This window comes from Anthonomus grandis, chromosome 6 (genome assembly GCF_022605725.1).
Source record: "Anthonomus grandis grandis chromosome 6, icAntGran1.3, whole genome shotgun sequence".
NCBI lineage: Eukaryota > Metazoa > Arthropoda > Insecta > Coleoptera > Curculionidae > Anthonomus > Anthonomus grandis.
The window spans coordinates 35,447,629-35,467,267 of NC_065551.1; the positions used below are offsets into that span (position 1 = coordinate 35,447,629).

The following is a 19,639-nucleotide window of genomic DNA, read 5'->3' on the forward strand; positions in this document are numbered from 1 at the left end:
GAAAAACCGCCCGGTTGGGGACACACTTGGTCTCTCTTCACCGAGAATCCTGAAATTCCAAAAAAAAAAAAATTAAATTTTGAAAATCAGTCATGTGGTCCTCTGCTTTCTTATTGGTCGTGTTGGTGATGCTCGCTTTCGTACAGGGTTTACCCAAAGAGGTAAGTTTTATATTTTTTTTTATTGTTGTTCATATTTTTTAAATTATTTTTATAATATTGTAACATTTTTTTAAAAAGCTCACATAACTCTTTTTAAAGTACACAACTATTTAAACATTGTCTATTAATAAATAAATAATTATAAAAAATAAACCTAATGTATCTTTGTGCATTTCCTGTTTTTTTTTTTTAATATTCTCATATTATACAGTTACTTAAGAACCAACATTGAAAACAAATTTAATAAATGCCAGAAATACACAATTTTAATTTAATCAATTAAACAATCACGATTTTTCTGAATATTTCAACTACCCGGGCAAATTTTTCATATTTCTTATTTATTTTTTACTATCTTATTTATTAGTTGATTTATTCTTTTATCTTTTCTATAAAATTTTCCATTTTCTGAATATTCCAACTGCCTAAAAGGGTTTTTAAAATTTTTTTAAATTTATTCCAGGCAGTAAAACGGTTTATACTGCCTTCAAACTACCTGTACCCACAATCAATTTAGAACGATTTCAAACGCCTGGAATAAATAAATTCAATAAAAAAATCATTTGAAATTCGCATAACTTGAAATATATTTAAAAAAATTCCCTTTAACTGCATGAAAATGTTCATCTAATGCCTTCAATATATTTAAAATAATTTATTCAGCTAAGAATTGAAAAAAAGCACACTTTTCAAGTACCTGGAATAACTAAAAAAATAAATTTAATATAAAAATTATTTAAAATTCCTCCTATAAAAGTAACTTGAAATTACCTCTAACTGCATTCAATTTATTGAATTGCCTAGCCTAGAAGAATTTAAAAATTAATTACTAAAGTATCAAACTGTCTGGAAAATTTAAAAAAAAATCAATTTCCAAGTGCCTGGAATAAATAGGAAAACTCGAAATTTTTCTTTTTTTAATTTAATTAACTTTTTCTTTTTGTCTGCAAATTCTTTTTTTTTGGCGAAAAAAATTTTCTGTTTCCAGGCAATTGTATGCGTTATTTCATTTATTCCAGGCAGTCGAAACCTTAGATAATTAAAAACGCTTATCTTTAGCCACTTAAGGTTATTTTACTGGAATTTAAGGTAGTCTATGAAATATTTTTTTTATTTATTCTAGGCAATTGAAGGATTTCAACTGCCTGGAATAAATAAAATAAAAAATTCAAATTAAAAAAAATATATTTATTTCCATAGTGAATACCCAGTTACTTCAAATAATAAACTAAATCGTCGGTTCAACTGCCTGGAAAACTTCTATTGTAAAGCGTTTTCGAAGAACACTTAAATGCACCTAGAACTAATTACAAAATTGACCATTTCTCCCTTTGGCTTGGATCGGCCTAAAACTTTAATTTCCCAAGTCAAACTGAGACCCTATAACTGGAAAAGTTGCCAGGTATGAATTTTTAAAGAAACTCCTCTCGTCAGGACAATTTGTTTTAGATACGAGAGAAACCTCGCCGGTTAATGAAGTCCAGAGTAGCTTGACCGGTGTTTTTCGTTTCGAAATTCATTACTTTTTAAATACGAAAAAAGTCTAAGGGTGAACTAATTCAAGAATGATAATTTGTATAGGAAAAATCTAATTATTACCCCCCTGGATCTCTTTAAAAGTTCTAAAGGCATCCAAAGTTATCTCAGGCATTAAATTTATCTTGACAGTAATGGTTCATTAGTATTCATGGATAAATTGGGTAGTTGGATTTAAAACATTCCAAATGTTAACAAGTTTTCATACTTAAGCATGGTACCTACTTATCTTTAATGTGGAGCAAAACTGGACCAATATTGGATAATTAGTTTGGTTTTTTGACATTTGGAGTCCTTATGCACATGATTATTTTATTATCTCTTCCAGGCAACTGGATTCGTTGTTTTATATGCATTTTTCCAGGTAAAAAAACGCTTTATCATCTGAATAAAATCCCTTGAAAAATACCCCTATATAATTTTAAAATCGGTATATACCTACATTTTTACATCTAAAAATAAACTGAAGATCTTATCCTTTACAAAAGATCCTGCTGTGCCTCCAGAAAATATGCTCCAACATTTTCCTTCCATATTTAAGATTTCCACGGACATAATTTGCCCGACTAAAGGACAACAACAACACGTTTGTATTTTGTTTATTTTTAATTTGCCTAAGAGGTTTGAAAGTTACGGTAAAAGTGCGGTAACCTTTAATTATTTACGTGAAGACGTGTTCCCATGAGTTGAATTAAGAAAACAAACAGTTGAACTTGTCGAGTGTCCCCGGTATGCGACGCGGCCATCTTGGATTATGGGCGGGGCTTAGTAGGTTTGATACGTCGCGAGCCTAATAGGGGGCGTGGCTTTGGTTTTGTTATGTTTACGGGGGTTGTTCAAAAAGGACTTTTGACATTAATTTTTGTTGAAACAGGAATAAGGGAGATTTTTTATTTTTTACAGGCAATCGAACATTTGAACTTTTCTGAAAATTACTGACGTTTTTGACGTGGCGTTTCAACGTTTTAAAATTTTTGTGAAGTAACTCAAGAATGATAATTTGTATAAGGAAATTCCAATTATTAACCCTGGATCTCTTTAAAAGGTCTAAAGGCATCCAAAGCTATCTCAGGCATTAAATTTATCTTGACAGTAATGGTCCATTAGTATTCATGGATAAATTGGGTAGTTGGATTTAAAACATTCCAAATGTTAACAAGTTTTCATACTTAAGCATGGTACCTACTTATCTTTAATGTGGAGCAAAACTGGACAAATATTGGATAATTAGTTGGGTTTTTTGACTTCCAGGCAACTGAATTCGTTGTTTTATATGCATTTTCTTAGGCCGTTTAGGTAAATTTTTAATTATTTTTTTTTTTTTAAACGCTTTATCATCTGAATAAAATCCCTTGAAAAATACCCGTATATAATTATAAAATTTGTATAGGTATAGCTTCATTTTTATATCTAAAAATAACCTGAAGATCTTATCCTTTACAAAAGATCCTGCTGTGCCTCCAGAAAATATGCTCCAACATTTTCCTTCCATATTTAAGATTTCCACGGACATAATTTGCCCGACTAAAGGACAACAACACGTTTATATTTTGTTTATTTTTAATTTGCCTAAGAGGTTTGAAAGTTACGGTAAAAGTGCGGTAAGCTTTAATTATTTACGTGAAGACGTGTTCCCATGAGTTTAATTAAGAAAACAAATAGTTGAACTTGTCGAGTGTCCCCGGTATGCTACGCGGCCATCTTGGATTATGGGCGGGGCTTAGTAGGTTTGATACGTCGCGAGCCTAATAGGGGGCGTGGCTTTGGTTTTGTTATGTTTACGGGGGTTCTTCAAAAAGGACTTTTTCCATTAGAGGATTCCACAAGAGGCTTAATGCCTAACATTTGGTTGGCATGTGTCAACGTATCTTTAGTGTGTCTTTAGGTTTGTACGGGGTTGTTTAATATGAACCTTTTTTCCATGTTATTAACGCAGAAATAAGCGAGTTTTTTAGAGGTAATTGAGGATATTTTTTAATGCCTTCCAAGCATTTGGGATATTTCTACCTATATTCCATTAAAGTCATTGTTCCAGACAATTAGAGATAAAAAATTTGAAATATTTTATCATTGAGCGTATTTTTTTAATTATGACTATTGAACTAATTTTAAAATTTATTTTATTAAAGAAGTAATTTTTTTTTATTCCAGGCATTTTATGTAATTATTGTTGATTCTATTCCCGGCTTAAAGAATTGTTTTTTTCTGCCGGATATTTACTACCATTAGCATTAATCACGTCTTCCAAGCCCTATAAATAATTAAACTGTCTTTCAGCCATTTTATGTAATTTTTACATCTCTTTTGTTCCTGTGTTTCTGGCATTTTACGTCATAAAATACCTGGAACATATATGCACACATTCCAGGAGTTTAAAAAAATTAATCATGATTTCCAGGCCTTTAGACCAATTTTATTCCACCGATTGGAAGTTATTTTAAATTACACATTTGACCTCATTTTTTATTTCAATTCAAGGATTTATTTTCTTTAATGTTCTCCAGACATTATTCCAAAAAAAACCAGAAATGACGACAATGCCTGGAATAAATAAAAAAATTTCCTTGGAAGGCAAAAAATGATTTATATTATTTTCCGGGCATTCTAGAACGTAAAATGCTTAAAAAAACAATTAGATAAGATTCCTAGGAGTCATAAAAAATTATGCAATGTAAAAATTAATGCACACCCTAAAAACGAATTAAGAAAAAATATTTCACCACTTCTGAGGTTCACCTTTGAAGCCTATAATCCAAAATGATTCAATTACAAACTGTACAATTTCAGGCAAACCTTAGTGCGTCTATTTTATCGTTTTCATCATCAAATGTCAAGAGCATTTCTAATTATTATATGAAGATGAAAGCCAACTGTTTCTTGTGGTAATAATTACTTAAAATAATTAATTTAAATGCCTGAAAGCATTTAAAAATTAATTAAAATGTCAAACTAAGTGGAAAATTTAAAAAAAGCACTTTGTAAGTGCCTGGAATAAATTAAAAAAAGATTTACATTAATTCCAAGAAAATAACGTAAAATGCTTTAAAATTAAGAGCGTTCAATTATCTAAGGTTTCAAGTGCCTTAAATAAATAAAACAATGAATCCTATTGCCTGGAAAAACAAATTTTAATAGCGAAAATGTTACCCTAAATGTCTGGACAAAAAATGCCTAAACTGCCTAGAAAATAACAACCAATTTCCAAGGTTTCAATTGCCTTAAAAAAAAATTTACAGGGAATCTGAATGAACAACTGAAATATATTTTTTTATGCAAAATGTCCCAAGTGCCTGGAAGAATTTTTCGAATTTTCTTATTAATTCCAGGCACTTGCATTCATTTGTTTCGGACAGAAAAAGGTGATTTTTTGAAATATATTTCAAGTTCTTGTTATGGGAACTTAAAAAATATTAAATTTATTATTTTATTTATTTCAGGCAGTTAAAATCCTGCAGTTGCCTAGAATAAATGAAAAAAATATTTCATAGACGTAGACCATAAATTTCAATAAAATAACCATAAATACCATAAAAAATTAAGCGCTTTCAATTACCTGGAAATATGCGTACAAGCAAAAAATTACGTACTTAAAATATTTACATGCCTAACTCTGTCTAATACGTGGTGTTTGCCATAAGTTTATTTTTGTCAGACTCATTGTGCTGTAACGGCAATAACGAGTTAGACAAAGAGAAACTTATAGGTAAAGATGGATACGTTTTTGGGAAGAGAAACGTAACAAAAAAAAATCCAGGATAAAGTTGATGATGGTTTCGCCATTATCTAAATCGGGAAATGTGGTACTAAAATAATATGTCCATCTCTGTTTGATACCTGGTGTTCGCAATGAGTTTATCTCTGTCAGACTTATATTGTGTCTTAAGATAATATCCAGGGCCGTATTCGAACAAATAACATTTTACGTAAAAAGTCCTTTTAGGGCGTGGTCCACCATTTTTGTTCGGTTACTTTCAAAGGCTTTCAACTCAAACTTTTTGCTATTCTAGATTTCCAATTTAAATGTCCTGGATTTCCTTGACATTTTTGAGTTTTTTGTTGAACTTTTTAATTTTAAAGCCTACCAAATAATCCAAATATTTCAAAGTAACAACAAAAGAAAATCATATTAACTATAGTGATTAAAAGAAAAAAAGAGTTTTCTTGTTTATTCCAGGCATTTGCATTCATTTGTTCATTTGTTCCAGGCACTTGAAAACTGCTTTTGTTTAAAATTTTCCAAGCATTCTAAGATTTTAATTAATATTTCAATTCTTCCAGGCAGTTGAATAAATTATTTCAACTAAATTAAAGGCAATTTTTAAAATATATTTCAAGTTATTTTTATATGAATTTCAAATAATTGTTTCTTGAAATTCACTTTTTTATTTATTCCAGGCACTTGAAAAGTGTTTTTTTTTTTAAATTTTCCAGGCAGTTTGACAAGTTAATTCATTTTTAAATTCTTCGAGGCATTTGAATAAATTATTTTAAATAAATTAAAGGCATTAGATGGAAATTTCTTTCAGGCAAAAAAAGACAGTTACAAGCAATATTTTACATATATTTCAAGTTATTGTTAAAGGAATTTCAAATGGACATAAAAAATTATTAAAATGACAAATTCTTGCTCAAAAATTCCTAAAAAGTTGAAAAATAAGCCTGGCATAAATTTAAAATAAGATAGTCCAAAAATTGACAAATACTCGTTAAAAAATATAAAATGTTGCTTAAGCTACCCGAAATACCGGAGTCAAAGAAAAAGTTGTAATAACAGTTTGTGGAAAAAGCTTGATTCGATAAAAACGTCATATGACAACTGTCATTTATTTCAAACAAGGACCTGGAAGATTTTATTTATTTAAACAAAAATTCATTATTAATTTCCTATAGTAAGCTGAAAATAAACATTGACTAAAATAATTCACGTCTTTGGCCAATACTCATTCAAACCATTGAAATTCAAGACAGCGTTAGAAACTCTTTATTTGCCCCTGGTATGTCACTGTCAGCGGCCATCTTGGAGCGCCATGACAGTTTGTGGGCGGAGCTTGAGCTGATTAAAAACACCTCGTGACCGTATGCTTAACAATACATAGCGGATCACGTGACATATGTCAACCAACTAAAAGGCGTGCCTTAGGTTTATTTGTTATAGGGGTTATTCAAGAGGTAATTTTTTGGTTGCTAAATAATTAATTAGGTTGGGTTTAGTAAGGTTGTATGTTATATCTCTTTTTCCATATCAGGCATTTAAATTATTCATCTACGCTTAATCGAAATTAAATTTGACACGATTACCAAAAAGGGATAATCTCCTCGTATTGGTAATATCAGTTTAATTTCCTTTGCTTGGATATTCTAAAAACTCTACGTGGGGGGGAAAACAAAAACGCCGGAAAAAGAAACTGGAACTTTGGGCCAATCACCCAAACGTATCCGTATCAAAACAAACTCTATTACCAAACAAATTTAAATCGGAATTAGATGATTTGATTCCAATTTTAACCGATGATGGCCAGGGTGTTTTAAACTTTACTTAAACCTATCCGATTCCAAGGGGTTTTTAATGAATTTTTTTCCTCGGCAAGATGAGGGATAGAGGGGATAACATAATTATCTGTTTCTTTTTTAAAAAGTTGATAAAACTTTTGCCGAATTTATAAGAAAAACAACATCTTATTAAATAAGCTGATTGGGGTTCAGGCAAATGGAAAATGGAATTATTTCGGTATTTTTTATGCTCCCTCTATTGATATAAGTAATGAGCAAAGAATGTTATTATTAAACAAATCAAGTTTCTCTAACAAGTGAGGAAACTTTAACATTTTTAACCCTAAAATTAAATGAGTTGGCAACATGTAATTAGGGATATAATGCTTCGGCATAAAACTTGCTAATTAGGTGTTTTTTTTCCAGATTAACCAGTATAGAACTAAGAATTTAGAGCCCATTCATAGCCCGAGTAAGTATACCCACCCTTTATACAGGGTGCCCCGAATGACCACAGAACGCGCGTTAAAATTAGGACACTGTAATTCGGGACATCCTGTATCTAATTTACGAGTTATTTGTCGAAATGCAAATGCACGCTAAATAATTAAAAAAAAACAACAACAAAAGGCATTAAATATTCTTTTTTAAGGCCTTTTCAGCACGAATGTGTCGTCCGTATTGTTTTGTTTTTATGTTCTGTATGCGTCAAAGGACCATTCACTTGCAGGGGATTTTATTAGGAAATAGTGCGAAAATTAAATTATTAAAGATTCTCTTTAATTGAAGAGTTCATCGGTTTTTCTACCTACCGTAAAATGAACAAGATTAAAGTAAAACGTCACCTGTCGTTCATTGATTTCGTGACAGCTGTTTCCAGATTTAAAATTAAGTTCCTTGTTTAGCCTCACTTTTGTTTGTTGGACTACGTTAATTCTTACAGATAATTACAGTAATTCACGTCTTTGGCATGTCAAAACAAACTGTGCTTACATCTTTTTGCATGCCCCTGGTATCCTACTCTGGGCGGCCATCTTGGATTATAGGACGAGGAAATTAATAGATTTGACACGTCACAAGCCCTATAGGAGGCGTGGCTTTGGTTTTTGTCTATTACAGGGGTTGCTCAATATGTACTTTTTTACTATTTTATTTATGAGAAGTTATGTGAGTTATTTGGTGTGAGTTATTGAGTTAGTTGTGTGGTTAAGTGAGGTATATACTAAAAGGACCCTAAATGGCTCAGTCTAGCTTAATAGCTACGCCACTGAATTATTTAACGTCGTTGTATGCCTAAACAAATTCAACTTATAAAATTGACATTTTAAAATCAAAAAAATGTACAAATTGAACGTAAATATTAAACGAAGGTGAAGAAGGACGTGTTATGAAAAATTTAATATTAATACAAGAATTTTAAATCCTGCCTGGCCTTCCAGTAATATAAAAAACGTCCAAATTTAACTACTTTTGGAGGGTCATATCTTGGAACCTAGAAGAGATACGACTTTCCCAATGGTACCAATTGATTCGCAAGATTTCAAACTTCCAAGAACGTCAGAATAAGAGGATTAAATCTTTTTAAATTTTCCAGGAAAAAAAAACAAAACTGACCTTTTTTGAGCAAAAAAAGTCCAAATTTTACTATTTTTGGAGGGCTATATCTTAGTATCTTGAAGAGATACGACTTTCCCAATGATACCAATTGATTTGCAAGATTTCAAACTTCCAAGAACGTCAGAATAAAAGGGTTAAATCTTTTTGGATTTTCCAGAAAAAAAATACAAAAGTGACCTTCTTTAAGCAAAAAAAGTAAAAATTTAACGAATTTTGGAGGGCTGTATCTTGGAACCTAGAAGAGATACGACTTTCCCAATGGTACCAATTGATTTAGAAGGTGTGAAACTTCTAGAAACGTCAAAAGGAAAACGTTGAATCTTTTTGGATTTTCCAGAAAAAAAAATCAAAAGTGACCTTCTTTGAGCAAAAATGTCAAAATTTAACGAAATTTGGAGGGCTATATCTTAGTACCTAGAAGAGATGCGACTTTCCCAATGGTACCAATTGATTCGCAAGATTTCACACTTCCAATAACGTCAGAATAAAAGAGTTGAATCTTTTTGAATTTTCCAGAAAAAAAATTCAAAAGTGACCTTCTTTGAGCAGAAAAAGTCAAAATTTAATGAATTTTGGAGGGCTATATCTTGGAACCTAGAAGAGTTCTGACTTTCCCAATGGTAGCAATTGATTTAGAAGGTGTGAAACTTCTAGAAACGTTAAAACAAAGACGTTGAATTTTTTTTGGGTTTTCCAGAAAGAAAAACAAAACTGACCGTCTTTTATCAAAAAAAGTCCAAATTTTACTATTTTTAGAGGGCTACATCTTAGTACCTTGAAGAGATACGACTTTCCCAATGGTACCAATTGATTTAGAAGATGTGAAACTTCTAGAAACGTCAAAAGAAAAACGTTGAATTTTTTTTGGGTTTTCCAGAAAAAAGAACAAAACTGACCTTCTTTTACCAAAAAAAGTCCAAATTTTACTATTTTTGGAGGGCTATATCTTAGTACCTTGAAGAGATACGACTTTCCCAATGCTACTAATTGATTCAGAAGATTTCAAACTTCCAAGAACGTTAGAACAAAACGGTTGAATCTTTTTGGATTTTCCAGAAAAAAAAAATCAAAAGAAAAAGTCAAAATTTAACGAATTTGGAGGGCTATATCTTGGGACCTAGAAGAGGTACGACTTTTACACTGTATCTCTGAATCTTTGAAGATAGATCATCAGAAGAAGATTTCTGACATCCTGGACCACTTTTAGTCTTGAATTGTCCAAAGTTATCTCAATATTTGCTTATATAGTAATGATTTTATTTCCAATACAACCCGTTAAAGTTGAATCCATCAAAGTCATGATGGATTCAGCTTTAACGGGCGACAATTTCCCAATAATTTGCTCAGTACATGTAAATCCTGATTAATCAAATCCACGACGAAAAGTTAGTTTTTAACATCATCTTTAACTGACTCAAAAGTGTCTAAAATTGACCTCAAATGTCAATGAAGAAATGATCAGAAAATTCCTTGATATACCTAAGGGCCAGTAACATCACTATATAATCGAATATAATAAACGCACTTATCATTATTTAATCAGTTGCAGAAACAGTATCATCTATTACATTTAATAAGGCAAATTCTGCACTACATTTGGGTTTACTACTCAAGGATAAGTTTATTAGATAAAAGTGAAAATCCTCAAGAGGCTCAGATTTATCATCCTCAGACTACCAAGTTTCTGATAAAAAAAAACCAATATGCAGATCATTTTCTACAATTAAAAGTAATATTGAATTTCTCACAGGAGGCAGTTGAAAATTATTGACCGCAACATTTGCCAAAACTATTTAAATTCAATGCAGTAACGTCAACTCTTTGTATTCCCCTGGTATGTCAGTGTCCGGGGGCTATCTTGGATCGCCATGACAGTTTGTGGGCGGAGCTCGATTCGATCACGTGATCGTCTGCTGAGCAATACGCATTCGGTCACGTGACACGTGTCGACCCAATGAAAGGCGTGGCTTAGGTTGCTATATTACCGGGGCTATTCTAAAGGAGAGCTTGAAAGATTTTCTATATACGAGCACCTTCTGTATGTCTTATGTGCAGTTGGAAAAGCATGGACATGAACCCAAGTATAAGGGAGTATTTTTTTATCAAATAAAACGTAAAAGACACACGTTTGTATTCTTTTAAAAATAATACAAAAGCGTGTTTCATATTATAGTAATTTCGTTTATTTTATTTGTTTCCCTTTCGTGGCTTTATTCAAGACGGATTTTGGAGTAAATTTAACTTGTCGACAAGAAAACCTGGCCTGGAAAAAAACGGGTTTCGCCTAAGTGTTTTTTTTTTATATCTCACTCTGTTCATATTAAAAAAAGAAAGTGAGAAAGTTTATTGGTTTCAAACAGTAACGGAAAAAAGTGGCTTTTTATTTTTTTACCTAAAGACAAGATATAATGTAATTGAACAAATAAAATAAATAAATTTAGAGCTTTATTGGACGATACAATAAAAGTGGAGGCTCGAGAGCACAATATTAAATTTATATTTAATAAGCGTAAAAGGATTGTATACAGTAAACGATTTTATGGGTTACTTAGGTTCAGGATAATCAGTTTTAGGTTTAAAAGGGTAACAATTTTCATGGTTTCAACACCAATACGCTATTCAAATTTTTACCACAGGCTCTAAATATATAATCAATTATGATATGATATGATTATGAAAAATTCGTTCAAAAATTCCCTCTTCCGTGAGAAAGCAAATATAATTGCCCATATATATAACTCGCCAATTTTTGCCTCACATATTGCACAGCTTATACACTCTTGTACGTCCAGCTATAACCACCAAGAGCACCTCACCCACAACGTAAGTAACCCTAAAAAACCCAAAACAACCCACTAAACATCAAAAACCTTTTTTAATTATAGACCAAAAACTTCTATCCTTACTACGACAATACGAATACGGCAACAACCGGCACGATCGAGCTATAGACTCTATAGGCGGAGGCGGATTACTGCAATCCAGAACAATCGACAATATTGGCGGAGGAGGCATGTTGGCTTCCAGAGGTTTACTTGGAAATTGGTTCCAGGAAGTGGATCCTATTAATGGTGGAGGTGGAATGTTAGCAGATAGAGCCGTAGATCCCATTAATGGAGGAGGAGCACTTAGAAGAGCCATAGATTCCATTGGTGGAGGTGGAATGTTAGCAGATAGAGCTATAGATCCTATCAGTGGAGGCGGAGCACTTAGGAGAGCGATAGATTCCATTGGTGGAGGTGGAATGTTATCAGCAAGAGCTTTAGACTCTATTGGTGGTAGTGGAATTTTATCTGCTAGAGCCTTGGATCCTATTAACGGAGGTGGAATATTATCGGCGAGAGCCCTCGATTCCATTGGTGGGGGTGGTATTTTAGCTTCCAGAGCTCTGGATAAAATCGGAGGTGGGAGTTTATTAAGTAACAGAGCTATCGATAGTATTGGGGGTGGTGGTATGTTGAAGAGGGCCATCGATAGGATCGGAGGTGCTGGACTTTTACAAGAAAAGAAATGATGATGATGATTTAATTGATTGTTTTCTGTTTTTTCGTTTTGGGTTTATGAAATAAATATTTCAAGGTAAAAAGGTTTTTTTTTTGATAAGTAAAATTGCTTGGAATTATCACGTGTTTAGTTGATTTGAAAAATCGATATAAATATATACTTTAACTAGTAGTTTATAAATAAATAACTGGGAGTACGTAAGAAAATAACTAGGGGTTTGTGAAAGAAAATCACGAGATTCTTACACTTATTGTCACAAAAGAGCTAAAAAACCCTGTAAGTCATGTTCTTAGTACATTATTTTAATTATTTAACACCTTTATAGTAAAAATTTTAATAAAGCTTTTCTTCTTTTTCTGTAAAAGAACGACAAACCAGCTCTTTGTTATTAGGAGGTAGATTCGGAAGGAGTTGCTTCCTTAGGGCGGGAGGATGCCTTGGCAAAAGGGCCAAACCATGGGAAGTCCTACAAATCAGGTATAAGAGCTTAAGGTTCAAACCCTAACAATTCACTTTTAATTTTCTTATCGAAACTAACGTTCTATTTTAGCCCTGAAGACTTGTCTGACCTATCTGCTGATACTATTAACGATATTAGTCCTAGTTCTGTGAGACAACTGGACATCAATGCCATGGACAAAGTTGAGAATCAGAAAATTGGACTTGGTTTTCAGTAAGTATGATATCATAATAACATATCTAGACTCCAGAGCCTCTTGACCTGAGAAGGCTGAATTGAATTCCATTAATATAAAGTCCACTTTTGCGACAATGAGTGAGAAGGAAATTGAGCAAATGTGCAAATGCCGTTCCATATGCATGCCTTGGGAAAGTTGCCAGGAAATTGTCAAATTTGCATGTAAAGAGTGGTATTAGACTTTCCTGCTATGAAAAATGGTTAAAAAAATTATGATGTTATAGAAAGAGAGTTGGCATGCATCGGTTCTTCCAGATTTTATTGCATTTCACGGATTGATCGAATATTTGCTATTATCTACATTTAACAACAAATAAAGAAAAGCTTATTTATTAGGGGTAGATGCTATGAACTTTTCCATTCGCACAGAGCTCCTGGGCATGAGCAGACTTCTGTGAGATTTCTCGGAGTCTACTGTGTTCCTGGTATAAATTCTGCAGTCTCTGCTGTTACCAGTTTAGTCTTAGGAACCTCTCAAGAAGTACCAACCAGATAACTTTATGGACGGGGTTCATCTGCTCTTCAGAACCAGAGGTACTGAGGAAGTTTTTTCTATCAAAGGCTTCTTCAGGGGCATCTTAGTTCTAATATTAAAGTTGGAGTTTGACCATTATTTTCTCCATCTCGATCCGTTGTAGGCTAATTATTTGACTTTGTACAGCATTTCACGTCTCTAATATGACTTGAATCATCTTGAAACGTCACTCTTCGTCTGTAATTGAACCGATTAAAGACGTGAAGCATTAATTCATTGCGATCGTCAATGAATCCTGGGTCTCAGATGAGTTTTTATGCCAAAAAGTGGGTCAAAAGTCCATTTTTTGGGTCTCTACCGCACCTCACCTCTCTAATATACCTTGAATCATCTGGAAATATCACTTTTCGTATTTAATTAAACCGATTAAAGACGTGAAGCATTAATTTATTGTGATCGTCAATGATTTCTGGGTCTCAGATGAGTTTTTATGCCAAAAAGTGGGTCAAAAGTCCATTTTTTGGGTCTCTACCGCATCTCACGTCTCTAATATACCTTGAATCATCTGGAAATATCACTTTTCGTATTTAATTAAACCGACTAAAGACGTGAAGCATTAATTCATTGTGATCGTCAATGATTCCTGGGGCTCAGATGAGTTTTTATGCCAAAAAGTGGGTCAAAAGTCCATTTTTTGGGTCTCTACCGCATCTCACGTCTCTAATATACCTTGAATCATCTGGAAATGTCTCTTTTCGTATTTAATGAAACCAACTAAAGACGTGAAGCATTAATTCATTGTGATCGTCAATAATTCCTGGGGCTCAGATGAGTTTTTATGCCAAAAAGTGGGTCAAAAGTCCATTTTTTGGGTCTCTACCGCATCTCACGTCTCTAATATACCTTGAATCATCTGGAAATATCACTTTTCGTATTTAATTAAACCAACTGAAGACGTGAAGCATTAATTCATTGTGATCGTCAATGAATCCTGGGGCTTAGATGAGTTTTTATGCCAAAAAGTGGGTCAAAAGTCCATTTTTTGGGTCTCTACCGCATCTCACGTCTCTAATATACCTTGAATCATCTGGAAATGTCTCTTTTCGTATTTAATGAAACCAACTAAAGACGTGCAGCATTAATTCATTGTGATCGTCAATGATTCCTGGGGCTCAGATGAGTTTTTATGCCAAAAAGTGGGTCAAAAGTCCATTTTTTGGGTCTCTACCGCATCTCACGTCTCTAATATACCTTGAATCATCTGGAAATATCACTTTTCGTATTTAATTAAACCAACTAAAGACGTGCAGCATTAATTCATTGTGATCGTTAATGAATCCTGGGTCTCAGATGAGTTTTTATGCCAAAAAGTGGGTCAAAAGTCCATTTTTTGGGTCTCTACCGCATCTCACGTCTCTAATATACCTTGAATCATCTGGAAATGTCTCTTTTCGTATTTAATTAAACCAACTAAAGACGTGCAGCATTAATTCATTGTGATCGTTAATGAATCCTGGGTCTCAGATGAGTTTTTATGCCAAAAAGTGGGTCAAAAGTCCATTTTTTGGGTCTCTACCGCATCTCACGTCTCTAATATACCTTGAATCATCTGGAAATATCACTTTTCGTATTTAATTAAACCAACTGAAGACGTGAAGCATTAATTCATTGTGATCGTCAATGAATCCTGGGGCTTAGATGAGTTTTTATGCCAAAAAGTGGGTCAAAAGTCCATTTTTTGGGTCTCTACCGCATCTCACGTCTCTAATATACCTTGAATCATCTGGAAATATCACTTTTCGTATTTAATTAAACCAACTGAAGACGTGAAGCATTAATTTATTGTGATCGTCAATGAATCCTGGGGCTTAGATGAGTTTTTATGCCAAAAAGTGGGTCAAAAGTCCATTTTTTGGGTCTCTACCGCATCTCACGTCTCTAATATACCTTGAATCATCTGGAAATGTCTCTTTTCGTATTTAATGAAACCAACTAAAGACGTGCAGCATTAATTCATTGTGATCGTCAATGATTCCTGGGGCTCAGATGAGTTTTTATGCCAAAAAGTGGGTCAAAAGTCCATTTTTTGGGTCTCTACCGCATCTCACGTCTCTAATATACCTTGAATCATCTGGAAATATCACTTTTCGTATTTAATTAAACCAACTAAAGACGTGCAGCATTAATTCATTGTGATCGTTAATGAATCCTGGGTCTCAGATGAGTTTTTATGCCAAAAAGTGGGTCAAAAGTCCATTTTTTGGGTCTCTACCGCATATCACGTCTGTAATATACCTTGAATCATCTCGAAATATCACTTTTCGTATTTAATTAAACCAACTGAAGACGTGAAGCATTAATTCATTGTGATCGTCAATGAATCCTGGGGCTCAGATGAGTTTTTATGCCAAAAAGTGGGTCAAAAGTCCATTTTTTGGGTCTCTACCGCATCTCACGTCTCTAATATACCTTGAATCATCTGGAAATGTCTCTTTTCGTATTTAATGAAACCAACTAAAGACGTGAAGCATTAATTCATTGTGATCGTCAATGATTCCTGGGGCTCAGATGAGTTTTTATGCCAAAAAGTGGGTCAAAAGTCCATTTTTTGGGTCTCTACCGCATCTCACGTCTCTAATATACCTTGAATCATCTGGAAATGTCTCTTTTCGTATTTAATGAAACCAACTAAAGACGTGAAGCATTAATTCATTGTGATCGTCAATGATTCCTGGGGCTCAGATGAGTTTTTATGCCAAAAAGTGGGTCAAAAGTCCATTTTTTGGGTCTCTACCGCATCTCACGTCTCTAATATACCTTGAATCATCTGGAAATGTCTCTTTTCGTATTTAATGAAACCAACTAAAGACGTGAAGCATTAATTCATTGTGATCGTCAATGATTCCTGGGGCTCAGATGAGTTTTTATGCCAAAAAGTGGGTCAAAAGTCCATTTTTTGGGTCTCTACCGCATCTCACGTCTCTAATATACCTTGAATCATCTGGAAATGTCTCTTTTCGTATTTAATGAAACCAACTAAAGACGTGAAGCATTAATTCATTGTGATCGTCAATGATTCCTGGGGCTCAGATGAGTTTTTATGCCAAAAAGTGGGTCAAAAGTCCATTTTTTGGGTCTCTACCGCATCTCACGTCTCTAATATACCTTGAATCATCTGGAAATGTCTCTTTTCGTATTTAATGAAACCAACTAAAGACGTGAAGCATTAATTCATTGTGATCGTCAATGATTCCTGGGGCTCAGATGAGTTTTTATGCCAAAAAGTGGGTCAAAAGTCCATTTTTTGGGTCTCTACCGCATCTCACGTCTCTAATATACCTTGAATCATCTGGAAATGTCTCTTTTCGTATTTAATGAAACCAACTAAAGACGTGAAGCATTAATTCATTGTGATCGTCAATGATTCCTGGGGCTCAGATGAGTTTTTATGCCAAAAAGTGGGTCAAAAGTCCATTTTTTGGGTCTCTACCGCATCTCACGTCTCTAATATACCTTGAATCATCTGGAAATGTCTCTTTTCGTATTTAATGAAACCAACTAAAGACGTGAAGCATTAATTCATTGTGATCGTCAATGATTCCTGGGGCTCAGATGAGTTTTTATGCCAAAAAGTGGGTCAAAAGTCCATTTTTTGGGTCTCTACCGCATCTCACGTCTCTAATATACCTTGAATCATCTGGAAATGTCTCTTTTCGTATTTAATGAAACCAACTAAAGACGTGAAGCATTAATTTATTGTGATCGTCAATGATTTCTGGGTCTCAGATGAGTTTTTATGCCAAAAAGTGGGTCAAAAGTCCATTTTTTGGGTCTCTACCGCATCTCACGTCTCTAATATACCTTGAATCATCTGGAAATATCACTTTTCGTATTTAATTAAACCGACTAAAGACGTGAAGCATTAATTCATTGTGATCGTCAATGATTCCTGGGGCTCAGATGAGTTTTTATGCCAAAAAGTGGGTCAAAAGTCCATTTTTTGGGTCTCTACCGCATCTCACGTCTCTAATATACCTTGAATCATCTGGAAATGTCTCTTTTCGTATTTAATGAAACCAACTAAAGACGTGAAGCATTAATTCATTGTGATCGTCAATGATTCCTGGGGCTCAGATGAGTTTTTATGCCAAAAAGTGGGTCAAAAGTCCATTTTTTGGGTCTCTACCGCATCTCACGTCTCTAATATACCTTGAATCATCTGGAAATATCACTTTTCGTATTTAATTAAACCAACTGAAGACGTGAAGCATTAATTCATTGTGATCGTCAATGAATCCTGGGGCTTAGATGAGTTTTTATGCCAAAAAGTGGGTCAAAAGTCCATTTTTTGGGTCTCTACCGCATCTCACGTCTCTAATATACCTTGAATCATCTGGAAATGTCTCTTTTCGTATTTAATGAAACCAACTAAAGACGTGCAGCATTAATTCATTGTGATCGTCAATGATTCCTGGGGCTCAGATGAGTTTTTATGCCAAAAAGTGGGTCAAAAGTCCATTTTTTGGGTCTCTACCGCATCTCACGTCTCTAATATACCTTGAATCATCTGGAAATGTCTCTTTTCGTATTTAATGAAACCAACTAAAGACGTGAAGCATTAATTTATTGTGATCGTCAATGATTTCTGGGTCTCAGATGAGTTTTTATGCCAAAAAGTGGGTCAAAAGTCCATTTTTTGGGTCTCTACCGCATCTCACGTCTCTAATATACCTTGAATCATCTGGAAATATCACTTTTCGTATTTAATTAAACCGACTAAAGACGTGAAGCATTAATTCATTGTGATCGTCAATGATTCCTGGGGCTCAGATGAGTTTTTATGCCAAAAAGTGGGTCAAAAGTCCATTTTTTGGGTCTCTACCGCATCTCACGTCTCTAATATACCTTGAATCATCTGGAAATGTCTCTTTTCGTATTTAATGAAACCAACTAAAGACGTGAAGCATTAATTCATTGTGATCGTCAATGATTCCTGGGGCTCAGATGAGTTTTTATGCCAAAAAGTGGGTCAAAAGTCCATTTTTTGGGTCTCTACCGCATCTCACGTCTCTAATATACCTTGAATCATCTGGAAATGTCTCTTTTCGTATTTAATGAAACCAACTAAAGACGTGAAGCATTAATTCATTGTGATCGTCAATAATTCCTGGGGCTCAGATGAGTTTTTATGCCAAAAAGTGGGTCAAAAGTCCATTTTTTGGGTCTCTACCGCATCTCACGTCTCTAATATACCTTGAATCATCTGGAAATATCACTTTTCGTATTTAATTAAACCAACTGAAGACGTGAAGCATTAATTCATTGTGATCGTCAATGAATCCTGGGGCTTAGATGAGTTTTTATGCCAAAAAGTGGGTCAAAAGTCCATTTTTTGGGTCTCTACCGCATCTCACGTCTCTAATATACCTTGAATCATCTGGAAATGTCTCTTTTCGTATTTAATGAAACCAACTAAAGACGTGCAGCATTAATTCATTGTGATCGTCAATGATTCCTGGGGCTCAGATGAGTTTTTATGCCAAAAAGTGGGTCAAAAGTCCATTTTTTGGGTCTCTACCGCATCTCACGTCTCTAATATACCTTGAATCATCTGGAAATATCACTTTTCGTATTTAATTAAACCAACTAAAGACGTGCAGCATTAATTCATTGTGATCGTTAATGAATCCTGGGTCTCAGATGAGTTTTTATGCCAAAAAGTGGGTCAAAAGTCCATTTTTTGGGTCTCTACCGCATCTCACGTCTCTAATATACCTTGAATCATCTGGAAATGTCTCTTTTCGTATTTAATTAAACCAACTAAAGACGTGCAGCATTAATTCATTGTGATCGTTAATGAATCCTGGGTCTCAGATGAGTTTTTATGCCAAAAAGTGGGTCAAAAGTCCATTTTTTGGGTCTCTACCGCATCTCACGTCTCTAATATACCTTGAATCATCTGGAAATATCACTTTTCGTATTTAATTAAACCAACTGAAGACGTGAAGCATTAATTCATTGTGATCGTCAATGAATCCTGGGGCTTAGATGAGTTTTTATGCCAAAAAGTGGGTCAAAAGTCCATTTTTTGGGTCTCTACCGCATCTCACGTCTCTAATATACCTTGAATCATCTGGAAATATCACTTTTCGTATTTAA

At 33.8% G+C, this 19,639-nt stretch overlaps 1 protein-coding gene across 4 annotated transcripts in view; it reads left to right on the forward strand.

Moving 5' to 3' along the window:
• The window catches only part of LOC126737941 (serine, glycine, tyrosine and glutamine-rich protein-like), a 27,063-nt gene continuing 7,424 nt past the window's right edge, over nt 1-19,639 (forward strand). The window contains exons 1-4 of one of the 4 annotated variants that reach the window (XM_050443060.1): nt 1-161; nt 7,614-7,659; nt 12,674-12,800; nt 12,859-12,981. In XM_050443060.1, the coding sequence (XP_050299017.1) occupies nt 93-161; nt 7,614-7,659; nt 12,674-12,800; nt 12,859-12,981 (365 nt within the window). In that variant the 5' untranslated portion in view covers nt 1-92. Of the gene's footprint in view, nt 162-7,613; nt 7,660-11,689; nt 12,391-12,673; nt 12,801-12,858; nt 12,982-19,639 lie in introns of those variants that run through there. The other 3 variants (XM_050443061.1, XM_050443059.1, XM_050443058.1) reach the window with 3 other exon arrangements.